The sequence below is a fragment of the Petaurus breviceps genome, unplaced genomic scaffold (genome assembly GCF_028583685.1).
Source record: "Petaurus breviceps papuanus isolate PSGF00001 unplaced genomic scaffold, PetGlider_PUasm1.0 90994, whole genome shotgun sequence".
In the NCBI taxonomy this organism is placed as follows: Eukaryota; Metazoa; Chordata; class Mammalia; order Diprotodontia; family Petauridae; genus Petaurus; species Petaurus breviceps.
The window spans coordinates 1,606,719-1,624,185 of record NW_027187393.1 but is presented as its reverse complement, the minus strand read 5'-3'; the positions used below and the strand labels follow the sequence as shown (position 1 = coordinate 1,624,185).

General features: G+C 36.9%; 1 protein-coding gene across 25 annotated transcripts in view; it reads right to left on the bottom strand.

Annotated features, from left to right (window-relative positions):
* The window catches only part of NSD1 (nuclear receptor binding SET domain protein 1), a 152,387-nt gene that overhangs the window by 10,312 nt on the left and 124,608 nt on the right, over nt 1-17,467 (bottom strand). For all 25 annotated transcript variants that reach the window (XM_069077666.1, XM_069077680.1, XM_069077673.1 and 22 more), the window contains 4 exons: nt 17,038-17,307; nt 11,692-11,808; nt 4,033-4,174; nt 2,161-2,267 (listed from right to left, as the gene is read on the bottom strand). In XM_069077666.1, the coding sequence (XP_068933767.1) occupies nt 2,161-2,267; nt 4,033-4,174; nt 11,692-11,808; nt 17,038-17,307 (636 nt within the window). The remainder of the gene's footprint in view (nt 1-2,160; nt 2,268-4,032; nt 4,175-11,691; nt 11,809-17,037; nt 17,308-17,467) is intronic.

Genomic DNA, 17,467 nt, shown 5'->3' with positions numbered 1-17,467 from the left:
TGTGTGTGTGTGTGTGTGTGTGTGTGTGTGTGTGTGTGTGTGTGTGTTTTAAATGTCTAAGGCTGGATTTGACCTCAGGTCCTCCTGACTCCAGGGCCGGTAGTCTATTCACTGTACCACCTAGCCGCCCCAATAATTCTTAAATATATGAAAAACGTACATACATATGTAAAAAATTGGTCTTAAACATTTTCTTTCTAAAGATGACATTTGTAATACAACTTTGTGACTTGTAAGTAAATGAAAAACCGGTTATGTGGTACAGAGGAAAAAAATAATAAGTGTATTTGGAATCAAAGGCCCATGATGTGTTAATATCTACTCTGCTTCTTACAACTTGTATGACTTTGGGCAAGTTATTTTTAACTTTTTGACTTTCAATTTCATCTATAAAATTTTAAAAATGGACTAGATATCTAAGATAACACCCAGGTCTAAATTCACTGAAATCTTTCATTATATCAGAGGTTCATGAACTTAAAAAAATCATTTTAACTGTATTTCAGAATAATTGTTTCCTTTGTCATTCTGTGTATATTTTATGCACTTATAAACATTACTCCGAGAAGGGATCTACGGGGTACTGACTGGAAAACAGGCCCATGACACACAAAAAAGGTTAAGAAAACCTGGATTTTATGATTTGATCTAGGATTTCTCCAATAGATCAGTCCTTAGTCTCTAATGTGAATCATGTTCTAATTATTGTGGTCTTCTACTGGCTCCCTCAACTAAGGCTCATGCTAATATCCTTACTAGAAAACAAACCATATGTCTGAGAATTAACAACATACTAGACTATCCAAATTCAAGGTCTACTATGTATTACCTATATGACTATGCATAGGCAGGTTCTAAACCTCTTTGGGTTTCAGTTTCCTTACCTGTAAAATGAAAGGGTTAAACTAGATGACTTCTAAGGTCCTATCCACCAACAAGAATTCTTATTGTCCTATGTGAGCATATAACAGTATTTCAGCTACTAGACCCTGTATTTTATCTAATTCATGTCTATTTAGGAAAAAAGGTAAGATAAGTAACTAATAAATGGAGATGCTTCTCTTGACTGTTAAAATAAACAAAAACAAAAAACAGTGAGAAGCTGGTAGCATAATTTGACTAGAGGCCACTAAAATAAAAAATAAAACTATCTTACTTTAGGTTAAACTGCCATCATTCAATATCTGCCTCAATCCATCTTCCATCATCTCCATAAAGCTATCAATGACTAATACAAATGGATTTCTTGATTTTCTGAATGCCTCATTAAATAACTCATTATATAGATTCTTAATTTTTTAAAAGTTGTATCATCTAAATTTTCTGTCATCAGAATACATTTCAGGCTATTTGAGGGCAGGGCCTTTTCTGTACTTTAATTCCATCATCTATAAAATGAGAATAATAGGACTTTACTATACCTTCTCCACTGGGTTGTCTTGAGCAAAGTGCTTTGTAAACCATAAACCACATTAGTAATGTAAGCTATTAGCTTCATTTAGATATTTATTATATGTTTTTTAAAAATAGCAAGTCTACTTTAATTCTCATTTTAAAAGAATGGGGTTAAGTGACTTGTCCAAGGTCACACAGCTTGTTTTTGTGTTAAGTGTCTGAGGCCGAATTTAAACTCAGGTCCTCCTGACTCCAGGGCTAGTGCTCTATTCACTGAGCCACCTAGCCGCCCCTTTATTTCTTACCAATTCTACTGCTAACTTCCTACCTGTATTTTAAATTCTAAATTCCTGGACCGCAAAAAATCCAAGTGTTTGTTTTGAAGCTTTTTTTTCAGTAGACAAAATGTAGCATTTAGCAGGAAGAACTATCTAATGCTAAACTATTGAAGCAGTTTTTCTCTTGTGTCAAGATGTTTAGAATTTGAGTAAGCTTAACTAACGTGTGAGATGATATGGAACTGAGAAGCAGTAACAAAAGGAGGTGATGACATTTTTTACTTTCCAAACTACCATGTTAAAAATCAGAAAAAAAAAACACACCCCACCCAAATACCCCATATATCCTGTGTCTCAGCTATTAAGAGGAGGTTCAATCAATATCAAAATGCTTTAGTGAACAAATAATATTGACAATTCAAGGCAAAAATATCCTTTTTCTCATGAAATCCAATAGCACCAGCTACAAGATACTAGTAGGCAATACCTTTGGCCGAACACCCAAGAAACCGCTACAGTTTGGTGCTCCACATTTGCAAACAGTTTTTCCATTTCCTAGACACTCTAGATTGTAGTTGAAGGTGAGCTCAGTGCCTGTGAAAAGGAAAATATATGAATAAAATGACATTTTAGTATTATCCCCTGTCACCTGTCAGGAAGACTTCCTAACGGAATAGAATGTTTTCATTAAAAAAGGGATACTGGTTATACATAGGGATGGAGACAAAAAATAATAAGTGGAAATAACTTTAACCAGGAATCTATAACTTGAAAATGCAGATACTAATGACAGGGTCCTTCAGTCTCAACCAAGTACCAGAGTACCAAGGAAAGAGAAAACACTTTTAACACTTTAATTGGCAGAGAGAAAGTAGTACTTCAAGGCAGAAGGAGAAAATAAGCATCCTTGAAAAAAAAGAGAGGATTCAAGACAGGGCAAGAAATTGCATTCTAGGCATAAAGGGCATTAAAAAAAAATGCAGTTAGGCAGGAGATGGCATGTCAAGTTCTGGGAACAGATGGTAGTTCAACTTGGGCTATAATGTTGAGTACCTAAAAAACAGATAATACATTTGAATATCTATGTGAAATTTATAGAGCCTTACAAAGAGGTATCTCATTCGATAGCCACAACAACACTATGAAGTATGTAGTAGTAAAAAAGAATAATGTAAAAATCAGCTGGAAGAGTAGAGTTATGTGAAAGACCTTAAATGGCAGACTAAAGCAGCTTCCATTTTATTCTATGGAATGAGGAAACCACTAAAAGCTTTTGAGTAGGGATGTGACAGTCATACCTTTACTTAAGATGTTTATTTTTGCATCTGTACAAAATATGGATTGGGGAAGTCACATTACAATAGTGCAGATAAGAGGTGACAAGGACCTGAATTAAGGTGGTAACAAGATGAGTGGGGAGAAATTGTGGAAATAATTTATAAGACCGACTGAATGGATGTAAGAGAAAGGGAGAGAAAAAAGAGTATTCCAAGGCTTCACATCTGGTTGACTAGGAAGAAAGTAAAGCCCTCAAAAGAAATAGAGACAATGAAGATTTTAATGGGCAGAGACTTTTTTGGGGGAGGGGGAGGGGTGGAATGAGGAGAGGATGGAGAGGTAGGTGAGATAATGAGTTCAGTTCAAGATACTGGACTTAAAGTCAAAACAACAAAGTGGGCAGAGTGACTCAAGAACCAGTAGATAAATTCTTATAAATAGTCCTTTACTTTAATTTCAATGTTCTTCTTCACATAATGGTAATAAAGAAACATTCCTAAAGTGCTCTGTACAAATTCTGACTCATTTACTGGACAAACCATTTCAGATGGTGACAGTACTATGGGCCCAAGATAAAAGACATGGTGGCATATCCCAGGAGACTTTGAGGAACTGAATATTCGATCTTGTGGGGAAAACCAAGAGTCAAATTTTTAATAAAATGTCGATAGGTTAACAGTGCTTAATGAAACTTTACCCTTTTGGTTTTGTTTTTTATTCTGACTACGGCTTTACTGTCATTTTGTGACATTACTGCAGGTAATGACTGAAAAAAAGGAGAAACTTAGCCTTTCTTCTCAGAATTCTTGCACAAGACCAACCAGTAAAGCCTGAACTCCATGACTGCACATATGTTGAGGGAATTCTATGTAGATAATAATTTAAGATACATTTCTTCCTTGGTATTAATATAAGCCACAATATAACTGTAATAAAAAGATGTTGACTTGCATACCGGAGATTCCAGTCATTTTTGCTATCTATATACTGGATGACTTGCATGCATTACTAATAATAAAGTAAGCTTAAATTAGTTCCTCAAGGGTGGACACTCTTGTATTTATCCATTTAAAGGTCTTACCTGCTTTGATGTCGCTTAGGGCAAAAAGCCCAACTCGGGTATCTCCATTTACAGACCACTTCTGAGTTTCACAGTTGGGTTGGCAACAGTGATTCATAAAGCGAGCATAGTTTCCTTTGGGGCCAGCATCAATAATCCGGTCCTGTAATTACAGTTTAAAAAAACTGTTTTATTAATAGTTTAATTTTAAAAAATTATTTCAGGAAGAAAAATAGCATTACCTCCTTATATCTGAGCTGATGATAATAACAGCTCAGGTTTATAACTGCATGTTTTTCTAACCATTCTTTTGATATACACATGCACACCCACAAAACCCTCTGACCCTCACAACAGGCCTTCTGTGAAATAAGTATTGTCACTATCTCCAATATATACAGGAAGAAAGTGGGATTGAGGGAATGAAGTGACTTGTCCTGGGTCACACAGCTAGGAAGTATCTGAGGAGGGGTTTTTAACCGAGATCATTCTAGATTCCAATCCCAGTGTTCTATCCTGTAAACTATTCTGCTGCTCTACTTAAGAAGAAAAGTGCTTTTTTACAACAATGTTGCAAAAAAGATAACACGACATAGTATCACAATTTTACATATGGAGAAACTAAGGCTCAGAGAGAAATGACTTTCCCAGGTTACAAAGCTATTAAGTATCAGAATCTGAATTCAAACCAAGGTAGCCCACACCTTAGGCCAGAACTTATTTCAGTACATCATGTTACCTTTCAATTTACTGGAAGGAAACTTTATGACAGAACTTTTCTCAAAACAAGCAGTGATTCATAAAATGAGCATAATGCCCTTTTGGAATACAGTAATGATCCAGTTCAAGAGACACAAGGAAAAATGCAAAAAAAAATCAATGAATCTACATTAATAACAATGCCAGGAAAGATATATTTGCTGAACATGGGCATGTATTCTGTATGTTGATGATGCTAGCATCTGTGGTCTCTAGGAAAAGTAACTTTTCCTTTCTAAAGACAGAATCTGATGGAACAAGATGTCCATATTACACTAATAATGTACTAATACCTGTTTACTAGGGACCAAAGTTGTGCATGTTGTTTATCAGCACTTCAAATTTAGGAATAAATAACATTTAACACTGAGAAAGCTCAAAAACCCTTCACAAAATTCTTACTCTGATGCCAACTTTGGCAATAATCTTATACCAAGCAAGACAGGGTTTGATACCAAGCCTAGCACTGCCATCAAAAGCACAGTTATCCAAGAATTAGGGAATGGCCAAATAAATTACAGTATATGAACGTTAATGGAATATACTGTACTGTAAAGAAATGAGGAAAAGAGAAGGTTTGAGAAAAACCTGGGAAGAGTTTAAGAGGTGATGCAGAGGAAGTGAGGAGATCCAAAAGAACAGTTTGTACTCTAACAATTTTTAAAGACTTAAGAACTTTGGAGAGATGATGGACTAAGATACAGGATAAGGCATATTTTTGGGCATGGCTAATATGGTAATTGTTTTCACTTGATAATGTGTATTTCTTACAAAGGTGGCTTCTCATGCTTCCCCCACCCCTCTGGTGGGGGGAAGGGTACAGAAATGTACTTGATAATTGAAAATAAATTTTAATTAAAAAATTACTTATTTGCCATTACTCCCTGCATAGCTTTATACTAGACATGGTGTATATATCCATAGTACAAATATATAAGCAAAAGTTTGTATAAACTTTTCTCCAAATGCTTGGTCACAAAAGGATGAAGATTTTTTCCACCGTAACAGCTCAAGAATGCCATTTATTAAAGCATTTATTTGATAACCATTTATCAAAGCATTTAGGAGTTGTGATCTGCATCACTAGAGGGATAGATGTTACTAATGTTTTTTTTTTAAGTATTAAAAGAGATTTGTCAAAGCCTAATCTACTCTTTGCACAGATCTGTACATGGCAAGCACATATTTATCTGACTGAACCAAATAAATAAGAAAGTAAAATGCAACACTTTTGATTTAAAGACACACAGGCAATAAATTGTATGGACTATCAATTTACAAATGCATTTGTCTGTATGTGTAGTACTACAATAGAAGTGTTTACATATATTTATACAGAACACGGGCAGTTAGCCCATTACTGGAGGTCTTCAAGAAAAGTTTGATAATCACTTTTGAAAGTTATGGAAAAACTGAGAACAATGAAGTTGAAACTTCTAAAGATACTCTGGAAGGCCACTGGCACCTGAGCAACACCAATATGGATCTTTATTTAAAAAGAGGTTGCATTACACCACCATACCTGAATTACATTTGTTATTTAAGGCAGGAAATCCATTGTAGTCTACTAGACATTAGGAGAGAAATTGTCTGCCCAGTTATATTCAAACCCCTCAGCTTTTAAGATATTTCACAAGCAGATGTTCCCCTATCTTTCTCATTTCATATCAGTGCCTCCTCAGCCAGGCTCCTTTCTACCTCTTTTGCTTGGTTTATTATAATATCCTCAAAATACGGACTATCTCCTATTTTGAACTTTGTGTTGAGTGCAGTTCTCCACAATTAAAAAGCACTTAAGGACCGTTTCTTGAATTGATGAATTTAGTGCTCTCTACCTTCTTATATTTTAGCTAATATTTATACTGCTTTGAGGTTTGTAAAGTTTTACAAATACAACAACCCTGGGATGTTGGTACTATTTTTAAAAATGTTTTTATTCATTATGTGTACTGCCACAGACTTTTATTTTTTTGTAAAAAGCATTTTATTTTCTTCCAATTACATGTAAATATAGGTTTCAATATTCCTTTTTTTTTTTTTTTTTTGCTTTTTGGAGGGCAATTGGGGTTAAGTGACTTGCCCAAGGTCACACGGCTAGTTTTTATGTTAAGTGTCTGAGGCCACATTTGAACTCAGGTCCTCCTTACTCCAGGGCCGGTGCTCTATTCACTGCGCCACCTAGCTGCCCCGTCAATATTCATTTTTTAAAAAGACTTTTGAGTTTAAAATTGTTTTCTCCCCCCATCCAAGAGGGCAATCAAATCTGACAGAGGTTATACATGTGGAATCATGTAAACATATTTCCACATTAGTCATGCTGTTAAAGAAGAAACAGAACAAAAGGGAAAAGCCACTCTCCCCAAAAAGTAAAAATAGAATGCTTTGATCCACATTCAGACTCCACAGTTCTTTCTCTGCATATGGATAGTACTTTCCATCATGAGTCTTTTGGAACTGTCTTTGATCATTGTATTGCTGGGAAGAGCTAAGTCAGTCATAGTGATCATCAGACAATGTTGCTGTTACTGTATACAATGTTCTCCTGGTTCTGCTCATTTCACTCAGTATCAGTTCATGTAAGTCTTTACAGGTTTTTTGAAATCTGCCTGTTCATTATTTCTTATAGTATATCAAAGGGTATGTGCAGTTTTATAACCCTTTGGGCATAGTTCTAAATTGCTCTCCAGAATTGTTTAATTAGTTCACAGCTCCACCAACAACACATTAATGTTCCAATTTTCCCATATCTCCAACATTTAACATTTTCCTTTGCTGTCATATAAACCAATCTGATAGGTGTTAAGGTGGTACATATGAGTTGTTTTAATTTTCATTTCTCTAATTAATAGTGATTTAGAGCATTTTTTCACCTGACTATAGATAGCTTTAATTTCTCTAGCCGAAAACTGCCTGTTCATATTGTTGGTACTAGTCTTATTCCCATTTTACAAATGAGAAACCTGAGGCAAACAGAAATTAAGTGACTTGCTCAGGTTCACATTGCTAATAAAGGTCTGAGTTCACATTTGAATTCTGGTCTTCTTGACTTCAAGTCCAGCACCTCTGCTCAGTGAGCCACCTATATAGCTGCCTCATTATTATCTTCTATTTACTTTTTAGTGCACATCGTATTTTATTCCCCCAGCTGAATGTGAGTCCCTTGAAGGTAGCAAATGTCTCACTTTTGTAGTTGTATCAATGGGAGCTAAGCAGAGTGCTTTGCACATAATAGGTGCTTAAGAAATGTCTGCTGAATTGAACCATGGGAGTAAGTCCTGTTCTGGGAACAATCACTGTGTGAATCTTTATCAATATTCTTCACACTCTTAAATTTTTAGTTTCCTCTATAGTATGGTTATACTAGGTTACTTTCTTCTCAAAATAAATTAATATGTTCAATTAACAAAAATCTGGTTCTCTCCCTCAACTGCTTCCCACAAATAAAGAAGAAAAACAAAATCCTTGCAACAAATATGAATAGTAAAATGAAACAAAATCCTGCATTGTCTTTGTGGGGGGAAAAAAATCAGGCCAGATTTCTTGAGAAATCCCTTACAAATCTAACTTTATTTCTTTTTAGGTTGAAAATGGGTTGCATGCAAAACAAAAATAGGAGGGAAACAGACTTTTGGAAAATGTAAAGTCACTTTCTCTTTTCTGATCAAAGACCAAGATGAGTTCCATAAGATCAAACAAAATAATGAACATAAAGCACTTTACAAACCTACAAGTGCTAAGTAAATGTTAGACACTAGTAATGACACAGATTTAGAGCTGGAAGGGTCGTAAAGAAGTCACTCAGGCAAGCCTTGTCATTTGGCATGTGCCAGTCAAAAGCAGATTCTATATACTTAGGTAAATGAAAAGAGCTACTTCATCATCACTACTGTTGCCCACTCTCAGTGATTCTTCTTCAGCTCCAATAAAGAGGATGGCTAAGAATGAGCTATAAAAAGTGAAGAGAGCAGAACCAGAACACTGTACACAGTAAGTCACATTATGCAATGATCAACTATGACTGACTTAGTTCTTCTCAGCAATACAATGATCCACGACAGTTCCAAAAGATTCGTAATGGAAAATGTATCTACATCCAGAGAAAGGATGATGGAGTTTGAATGTGGATGGAAACATTATATTTTCACTTTATTTTTTTCATAGTTTTCCCTTCTATTCTTGTTTTACTACACAACTCATATAGAAACATTTTATGTGATTGTACATATATAACCTGTATCAAATTGCTTACCATCTTACGTAGGAGGAAAGGGAAGGAGAAAATTTGAAACTCAAAATTTCACTTTAAAAAATGAAGGTTAAAATTGTCTTTATGGGGCAGAGTCAAGATGGTAGAGTAAAGGCAGGAACTTGCCTGAACTCTTTCCTAAAGCCCCTCCAAATACCTTTAAAAAAATGACCCTAAACAAATTCTAGAGCAGCAAAATCTCAGCCCACAGATGCCAAAGACAACTTGGAAGGTCAGGAGGAAAGGTCTGTCTGACCTGGGTAAGAGAGGTGCACAGTCTAACCCACGTTGAGCCAGCATAGCCCCAGCAAACCAGGAGCAGGCCTTGAGAATGACTGACTCAGCAGTGGCAGCAGCAGCAGCTGCTTCTGGAGTTCTCAGCCCAAAAATGGTAAGGGAATCAAACCACTGGTCAAAAGAAGATTACAGGCATTTCTTTGCTAGCACTGAGGCAGGATTCTGTTGCTTTGCACATACCTGGATCTGGGTCTCAGTCTTGGGGAAAGAAGGAGCACTAGCATATCAGAGTCTGTGGCAGCAGTGGAAAGGGAAGCCTCCAAACAGTTCCAGGGCAGAAAACAGTGCTTGTGGTCGCTCAGAGACCAGAGTACAGGTCAGGAGAGGAGTAAACACGTCTCAGATTATACCACCTTGGAAGAACTGAAAACTTACAGGTCCCTAAAAGTATCTCTGAAAACAGGTGCACAAAACCCTTGAAGCTTTGGACAATGCCCTCTCCACAGTGGAAGCAGAGCCCTACCTTAACAAAGACTTTAAAAAGTCAAGTAATAGCTGGGAAAATGAGCAAACAATGGGAAAAACTCAAACTATAGAAACTTATTTTGGTCACAAGAAAGATCAAAACACACACTCAGAAGACAACAAAGTCAAAGCTCTTATATCCAAAGCCTCCAAGAAAAATATGAACTGGTCTCAGGCCATGGAAGAGCTCAAAAAAGATTTTGAAAATCAAGTAAGACAAGCATAGGAAAAACTAAGAAAAATGAATGATGCAAGAAGGTAATGAAAAAGGAGTCAACAGCTTAGTAAAAGAGACCCCCCCAAAATACTGAAGAAAACAAGACCTGAAAAAGAAGAATTGGCCAAATGGAAGAGGAGGCACAAAAGCTCATTGAAGTAAATAATTCTTAACTTAAAACTCAGAATGGAGCAAATGGAAACTATTGACTTTATGAGAAATCAAGAAATTATACAAAAAAACCCCAAAGACTGGAAAAGTAGAAGACAATGTGAAATATCTCATTGGAAAAACAACTGACTTGGAAAATAGATCCAGGAGAGACCATTAAAAATTTTTTGGACTACCTGAAAGCTATAATCAAAAAGAGTCAAAACATCAACTTTCAAGAGATTATCAGGGAAAACTGCTCTTATATTCTAGAACTAGAGGGCAAAACAGAAATTGAAAGAATCCACCAATGACCTCCTGAAAGAGATCCCAAAATGAAAACTCCGAGGAATATTAAAGTCAAATTCCAAACATCTCAGATCAAGGAGAAAATACTCCAAGCAGCCAGAAAGAAACAATTCAAGTATTGTGGAGCCACAATTAGAATAAAACATGATTTAGCAGCTTCTATGTAAAAGGACAGGAGAGCTTAGAATATGATATTCTAGAGGACAAAGCAGCTAGGATTACAATCAAGAATCACCTGCTCAGCAAAACTGAGTATAATCCATCAGGGGAAAATGGATATTAAGTGAGAAAGATGAATTTCATGCATTCCTGAGAAAAGACCAGAGCTAGATAGAAAACATGACTTTCAAACATAAAACTCAAGAGAAGCATGAAAAGGTAAACGGGAAAGAGAAATCATAAAGAAACTTAAACTGTTTACATTCCTACATGGAAAGATGATATTTGCAACTTATAAGAACTTTCTCATTAAGGTAGTTAGAAGGTGTATATCTAGACAGAGAGGACATAAGTGAGTTGAATATGAAGCGATGACATCTAAAAAATGAAATTAAAGGTTGAGAGAAGAATGTACTGGGAGAAAGAGAAAAGGAGAGATAGAACAGGGTAAATTATCTCACATAAAAGAAGCAAGAAAAAGCTTTTACAATGGAAGGGAACAGGGAAGAGGGGAGAGGGAGTGAGTGAACCTTACTCTCATCATAATTGGCACAAAAAGGAAATAACATACACACTCAACTGGTTATAGAAATCTTATCTTATCCTACAGGAAAGTAGGAGGGAAGGGGACAAGAGAAGGGGGGGGGGAAGGGGTTGGTTTGGTGATAGAACAGGGCAAATTTGGAGGGGGATAGTCAGAAACAAAACACTTTTGAGGGAGCCAGGGTGAAAGGAGGGAGAAAATAGAATAAATGGGGGGGCAGGACAGGATGTAGGAGAATACAGTTAAGTCTTTCACAACATGACTATTATGGAAGTGTTTTGCATGACTACATATGTATAATCTATATTGAATTGCTTGCCCTCTCAATGGGGGTAGTAGAGAGGGAGGAAGGGAAAGAATGTGGAACTCAAAAGTTTTAAAAATGAATGTTAAAAAAAATGTTTTTACAGGTAACTGGGGAAAAATAAAATACTAAATAAAGATTTTTTAAAACTCTCTTTACATGTAATTGGAAAAAAGATAAAATACTATTTTTAAAAGAATGAGATGCAAATATACACTTTTACTACTTACCTTATCCAAAGTGAGCATGTAGAAATTGGTGATGTCATGTTCTTGGGCATAACGGATTCGAGCCCTACACTCCTCTTCATCTATCAGCTCTCCCACATACTCATTTACAAATTCACCCTGTAACACAAAACAGAACATCCTTAATGGCAAAAAACTCCACAAATAAATTCATCCATGATTCTCTTTAAAGGCTTACCTTGAAGTAAGAACATAACCAGATGGTGTCACAGCACATGCAGTACTAACTGTTCCTTAACTGACGGATGCAGGTCTACAGCCCTGAGTTGTATTCCCTATCACTTCACTTACTGTGGATGTTGAGGGTTTAGATTTTATTGTAAAGGGTTTTATTTTGGGGTATTTTTGCGTGGTGGTGGTGGTAGTGGAATTGAAAGTATTTGTTAATCAATCCACTCACAAGGCTGGTGGCTTAATGTAAGCTTACTGACATCTTCACAGATGATCCATAGAAATCCATAGAAAAGAATATGTCTTACATATTATGACAGTAACACTGTCTGGATGCATTTGTAATTTGGGACATTATTATGTAACCAGGGATGTTGAGAGTTTAGATTTTATTGGAAAGGTAAAGTCCACAATGAAATTTCATCTCCACAAAACACAGTAAGTGACCTTCATTTCAACAACTTTTCCAACCTTAGTTTCTTTCACTCACTTACTATAGACCCTAAAATGTTTTCTTCAAACCTCTTTTATTAACTTTTAAAATGAAAGGATGAAGAGGGATGTCTCTGAGAAAATTAACCCCTCCCTCAATCCTCTAGAACCTCATAATTGCTGCTCATCTCTGTACACCCTAAGAAAATGTAAATGGCTTAAGCACAAGATCTTGAAAAGCCCCCAATTGCCCTACCTTACCCCCTCCAAGAAAAAAAAAATCTTGAAAAGCCTAAGAAAAAACAAACACTCTCCCCCCCCCCCCCCCAGTCTTCTATTGAAACTACCAAGATCTAAAAATTATCTTTTGTGGGTGGTTTCTTCATTCTGTCGTTAAAGTGTGGACATCCTTTAAGGTTCTTCCATTGGCTTCCCTCTAAGCTCTCAATATAGATGGAAAGTTAACAATTCAAATTCAAATCATCCTTCTTCCTATATTCTGATTTTTGTTGATAGAACCACCATCGAATAAACACCCTAAGAACTCAGCATCCTAGCACAAGAAATGTTTGACTCTTCCCTCACCCCCATTACTGATACTGACACCAACCACATGTCTCTTGCATCCTCCATAATTTCCTAATTCAGCTATTCAATACAGAATAAGAGTCCTCTAGGCAGTCTACTAACTTCTAGTAGTCTTTCTGATCTATAATTCATCTTTCTAAATAATGTTTTATATATAAAGTCATGACACCACATGCCTGTTCAAAAACCTTGAGTAATTCCTCACAGCCTGCTGGATAAAATACAATCTCCTATTACAGTAGAAAGTCCTTCAGAGCTGAGATTGTTATCTTTCAGCTTCATATTACTAATACTTAGAGACTTATATTCTGCATATAACAGGTACTTATGTGTTTGTTGAATAGAATCACTATGATAACCACAGTTCTATTTGCTTATAAAGGAATTAAAATTCCCTTATCTGATCAGAATCTATCATTCCTTCTATCCCCTTACCTTATTCCCAACAAACTTCTTTGTCTGCCCAGTGATAACTATCCCCTTCTTTCAGCAAGTTGCCAGGACATTGTCTTTGATCACACTCTCCTCGAATCTCCTCCCCAAGTGAACCAGTCCAGCTCTGATTCTATCCTCTATACCTGAACTCCTTACTCTTGTCCCATCACCACTCATGCCTCACCAAAACTCCAACACTAAATTAATTCCACCCTACCCCAGACATAGAGTAACTTGTGTGACCCTGGGGAAGTTACTAAACCTTCAGTTTCCTCATCTGTAAAATGGAGCCAATAAAATGGAGCTTCAGCTTCTGAAGCACAAATGAGGTAACATATGTTAAAGCCCTTTGCAAAACCTTATAAGCTCTTGCTGCTAGCTTGTCATTATCATCATCTACCTTTTCTACTCCTACTCACATGCTCCTGAATAAAACTGAAAAAAATTATCTAATTGGGCTGAGTCCACTAGAAACTTAAGTTATCTAATATCAATAGGGTCCTTGATACTGTAAAACAATCCTTTTCTTTCTAATTCATTTTCTATCCTACCTTCCCTAACGATTGTTGCAAACTTTCTCTTTTCTCCTTATTCTCCCTACAGAATCCCTTCCAACTCTCTCAGCTGAGGACTTTGTCCTACATTTAACATGGAAAAATGAGGACATTTACTGTGAACCTCTACTTCTTCACTCTCTCCTCTCACAATGCCTTGATGCCACCAGGCCAATTTCCTTCAGCAACACAGCTCTTCATAGTTGTTATTGTTGTATTTGTCCTTCATTTTCGAAGAGGACCATGGCATCAAGGAAACGATGACATGACTATAAGTTGACTTTGATGTGAGCGAGTGAGGGCTATGCAAGGTCACCAGTCCCACTTTCTCCCCCAGAGTCATCTGGATCCAGTGACCTGATATTCATTAGGATGACAGGACATGACCCAGGATGCAATGGGAGACCTTGTTCCCTTTCAGCTAAGGCCTTTGTAGGTACTCAATTAGAGTGAGGTAATGCCCATTCAGTGAAAAGGCCTCTTTAAGAAGAGAGTAGAGGGATGACCCCTTTAATTAGAAAAAGAAAAGAAAAAAAAAACAATCAAGCTGGGAGGGGGAGAACCTCAGGCTTGCAGTGAGGACAAGCCTTTAAAATTTACCTTTGTTTCCATCCATTCTAGACTTCTCAGACAGATGGTTCCCCACTATCACACCCCCTCTTCTAATCTCTCTCCTTGTAATATAGATTCCTTCTACTATGTCCACAAACAGACCCAAAGCCTCTCCCAAGGTTCAAAAGATCCTACCATGCATGCAGACTTGGGCTTTATCTCCTTTTCCAGCCAAAGGCCTTGAAAAAGCTGTCTTTACACAATGCCTCTAACCATATTAATTGGAAGCTGATCTCTCCAAAGTTACTGAAACTAAAAAACTGAAAAATCTAATGGTCTTTTCTTGATCTTCATCTTTCTTGAGATCTTTGCGACACTAACAATGCCAACCACCACCCTCCTTTTCCATATCCCTTCTCTTATCTGGGTTTTGATACTATACTTCCTCTTAGTCTTCCCTAACCCTGCCTAATCAATCCTCAGTCTTCTTTGCTGGAAATATGGGTAAAGCCTATGAACTAAGGCTGTTTTTAGGTACTCTTCTTTTCTCTATATATTCTTTAATTTAGTGACTTCTTTGGGATTTATGGATTTAATTATCTCCTCTCTGTAGATGACTTCTAGATTTACCTATCCAGTCCAAGATTATCTTTTAAGCTCCAAACTCAAATTAACAACTGCTTACTGGATATTTCTTATGAAGTGGATGTCTCATCCACATCTTAAATTCAATGTGCTCAAAACAGAATTAATTATTCTTCCCTGTGAACCCACTTCCCTATTTCTCTGTAGGGACCCATCATCCTTCCAGTTACCTAGGTTGACATCTTTGGTGTAAATAAGGTGACAGTGAGAACCTGAGCTAGACTCAAGGAAGATTCAAGAGTGTGACCCTGGGAAAGTCACTTAACATCTCTCTGTCCCAGTTTCCTCATATATGAAACAGGGAATAATAAAAAGCATTTATGTCAAATGGTTGTTGTGATGGTCAAATGAGATAACATTTTTTTTCATTTTGCAAACTTAAGCGTTATATATGCCAGCTATTGTTGTTCAGTCATTTCTGACCCTTCGTGACCTCATTTGGGATTTTCTTGGCAGAAATACTGGAGTGGTGTGCCATTTCTTTCTCCAGTTCATTTTAATGATGATAAAACTGAGGCAATCAGAGTAAAGTGACTTGCCCAGGGTCACAAAGCTAGTGTCTGAGTAAAGGTTTGATTATAAATATAGCAGGTCTTCCTGCATCCAGGCCTGCCACTTTAGTCATGCTAGTTATTACTACTCTTATTATCCTCAATCCCTCATTCTCATTCACCCTGCATAGGCAATAAATTATTAAATCTTCTTTAATTTCTTGCATATGTTCTTTTCTCTCTGCTCACACAGCCTCCATCTTGATTGAGGCACTCATCACCTCTCACCTGGGCTGCTGCGATAGCCTTTCCTTTCTACTCTCCCTATCCCAAAATAATTTCCTCAAATGCTGATCTGACCATGCTGCCTCTCTTCTCAGTCTTCATCAATGGCCCCTCTATTACTCTGGTGGGTGTTTATAGCTCCTCTCGACAATCTGGCCCCTTTCTAGGCCTCTCCACTCAGTCTCTGATCTATTAAGACTGGCTTGCATGCTATTCCACACAGATAACACTCCACTGCCCATCTCTGTGCTTTCACACTGGCTGTCCTATATATCTGGAAGGTCCTCCCCCTACCTGGGCAGTTTGGAGGCTCAACTTTTTCAACATTTAGCTCAAACGCCACCTCTTACAAGGAGTCTTTCCTGGTCTCCAGAACATTAAAGTACTCTTCAAAGTCACCTAGCATTCACTTAGTGAACATTCTGAATATGCTTAGTGTGTGTGCCTATCAGAATGTACATTCCCTGAGGGCAAGGGCCAGTTCATTAGTCTTATCTCAGTTGTTTTGAACATAATAGTTGCTTACTAAATGTACACTGATTGATTTTATTTTTTTATCATACATATAAGTATCCAATTCTCTTTATTGCTACTAGACTACAACAACCTAGAGAGCAAAGAAAACCTAATTTTTTATCCTTCTATCTGCAGTACCAGAACCAAGACTGTTTGTTGTATATTGCTATCAGTCAATAAATGTTTGATGAACTAAATCATCATAGTCAATACTTTAGTCTTCTACATTTGAGGTATCAAATATGTGGGCCATGGGCTTCATGTGGTTCACTCAGTGTGGCTCAAAAATAAAAATAAAAATTGAGAAATATTTGACAAAATAAATAAAAATAAAATGAGATACAGATAATATCAATATGTGGTTTTGTAAGCCGATATGTGGCCTGTGGGGATCTTTACATATGGTTTAAAGGCTACAGTTCCTATATTGAGTTTGACACCACTGCTCTGTGTAATATAAAACAACAGAATAGCAAGTATTATCTGCATGTCTATATATAGCATTTAAACTAATCTTAACTTTCAATAGTGCTTCCAGCTGAAGAGTTAAGATGGAAACAAGTAAGATTCACAAGACATTTAATTAAAGAGGGAGAAGCTATGATGTTTCTTATCCCCATTAGAACAAAATTTGTGTAATTGTTAAAGACATGCTTTACCTTTTTAATATCTGTTTTTGTCCGTAAGCCCCAGCCTCGCTGTAATGTACGGAAAATCTCAACCTCAGGATACTGGCGTTTTGAGAAGCATTGGTTCTGGCAGCGTCCACCCGCAGGACAGACAGTGGGATGGCATTCATACAGGAGCATTCGGTTAATGCACTCTGAGTCAATGCCACAGGGGTTTTCATCTGAAGCTTTGCAGTTACATCGGGGAATTTCTGACAGATCTGCAGTAAAGATCTGAACTCTGCCTATTGGACGGTTTACCTAGTGAAACAGCAGAAAACCAAGCACCAATTTAACAGATGAGAAGCTAAGACCCAGATAGCTTGTGACTTGTCAAAATTCATAAAGAAACATACTGTGTTTCCCCAATAATAAGACCTATCCCGAAAATAAGCCCTATTGAGATTGCTACTGTAGTGAA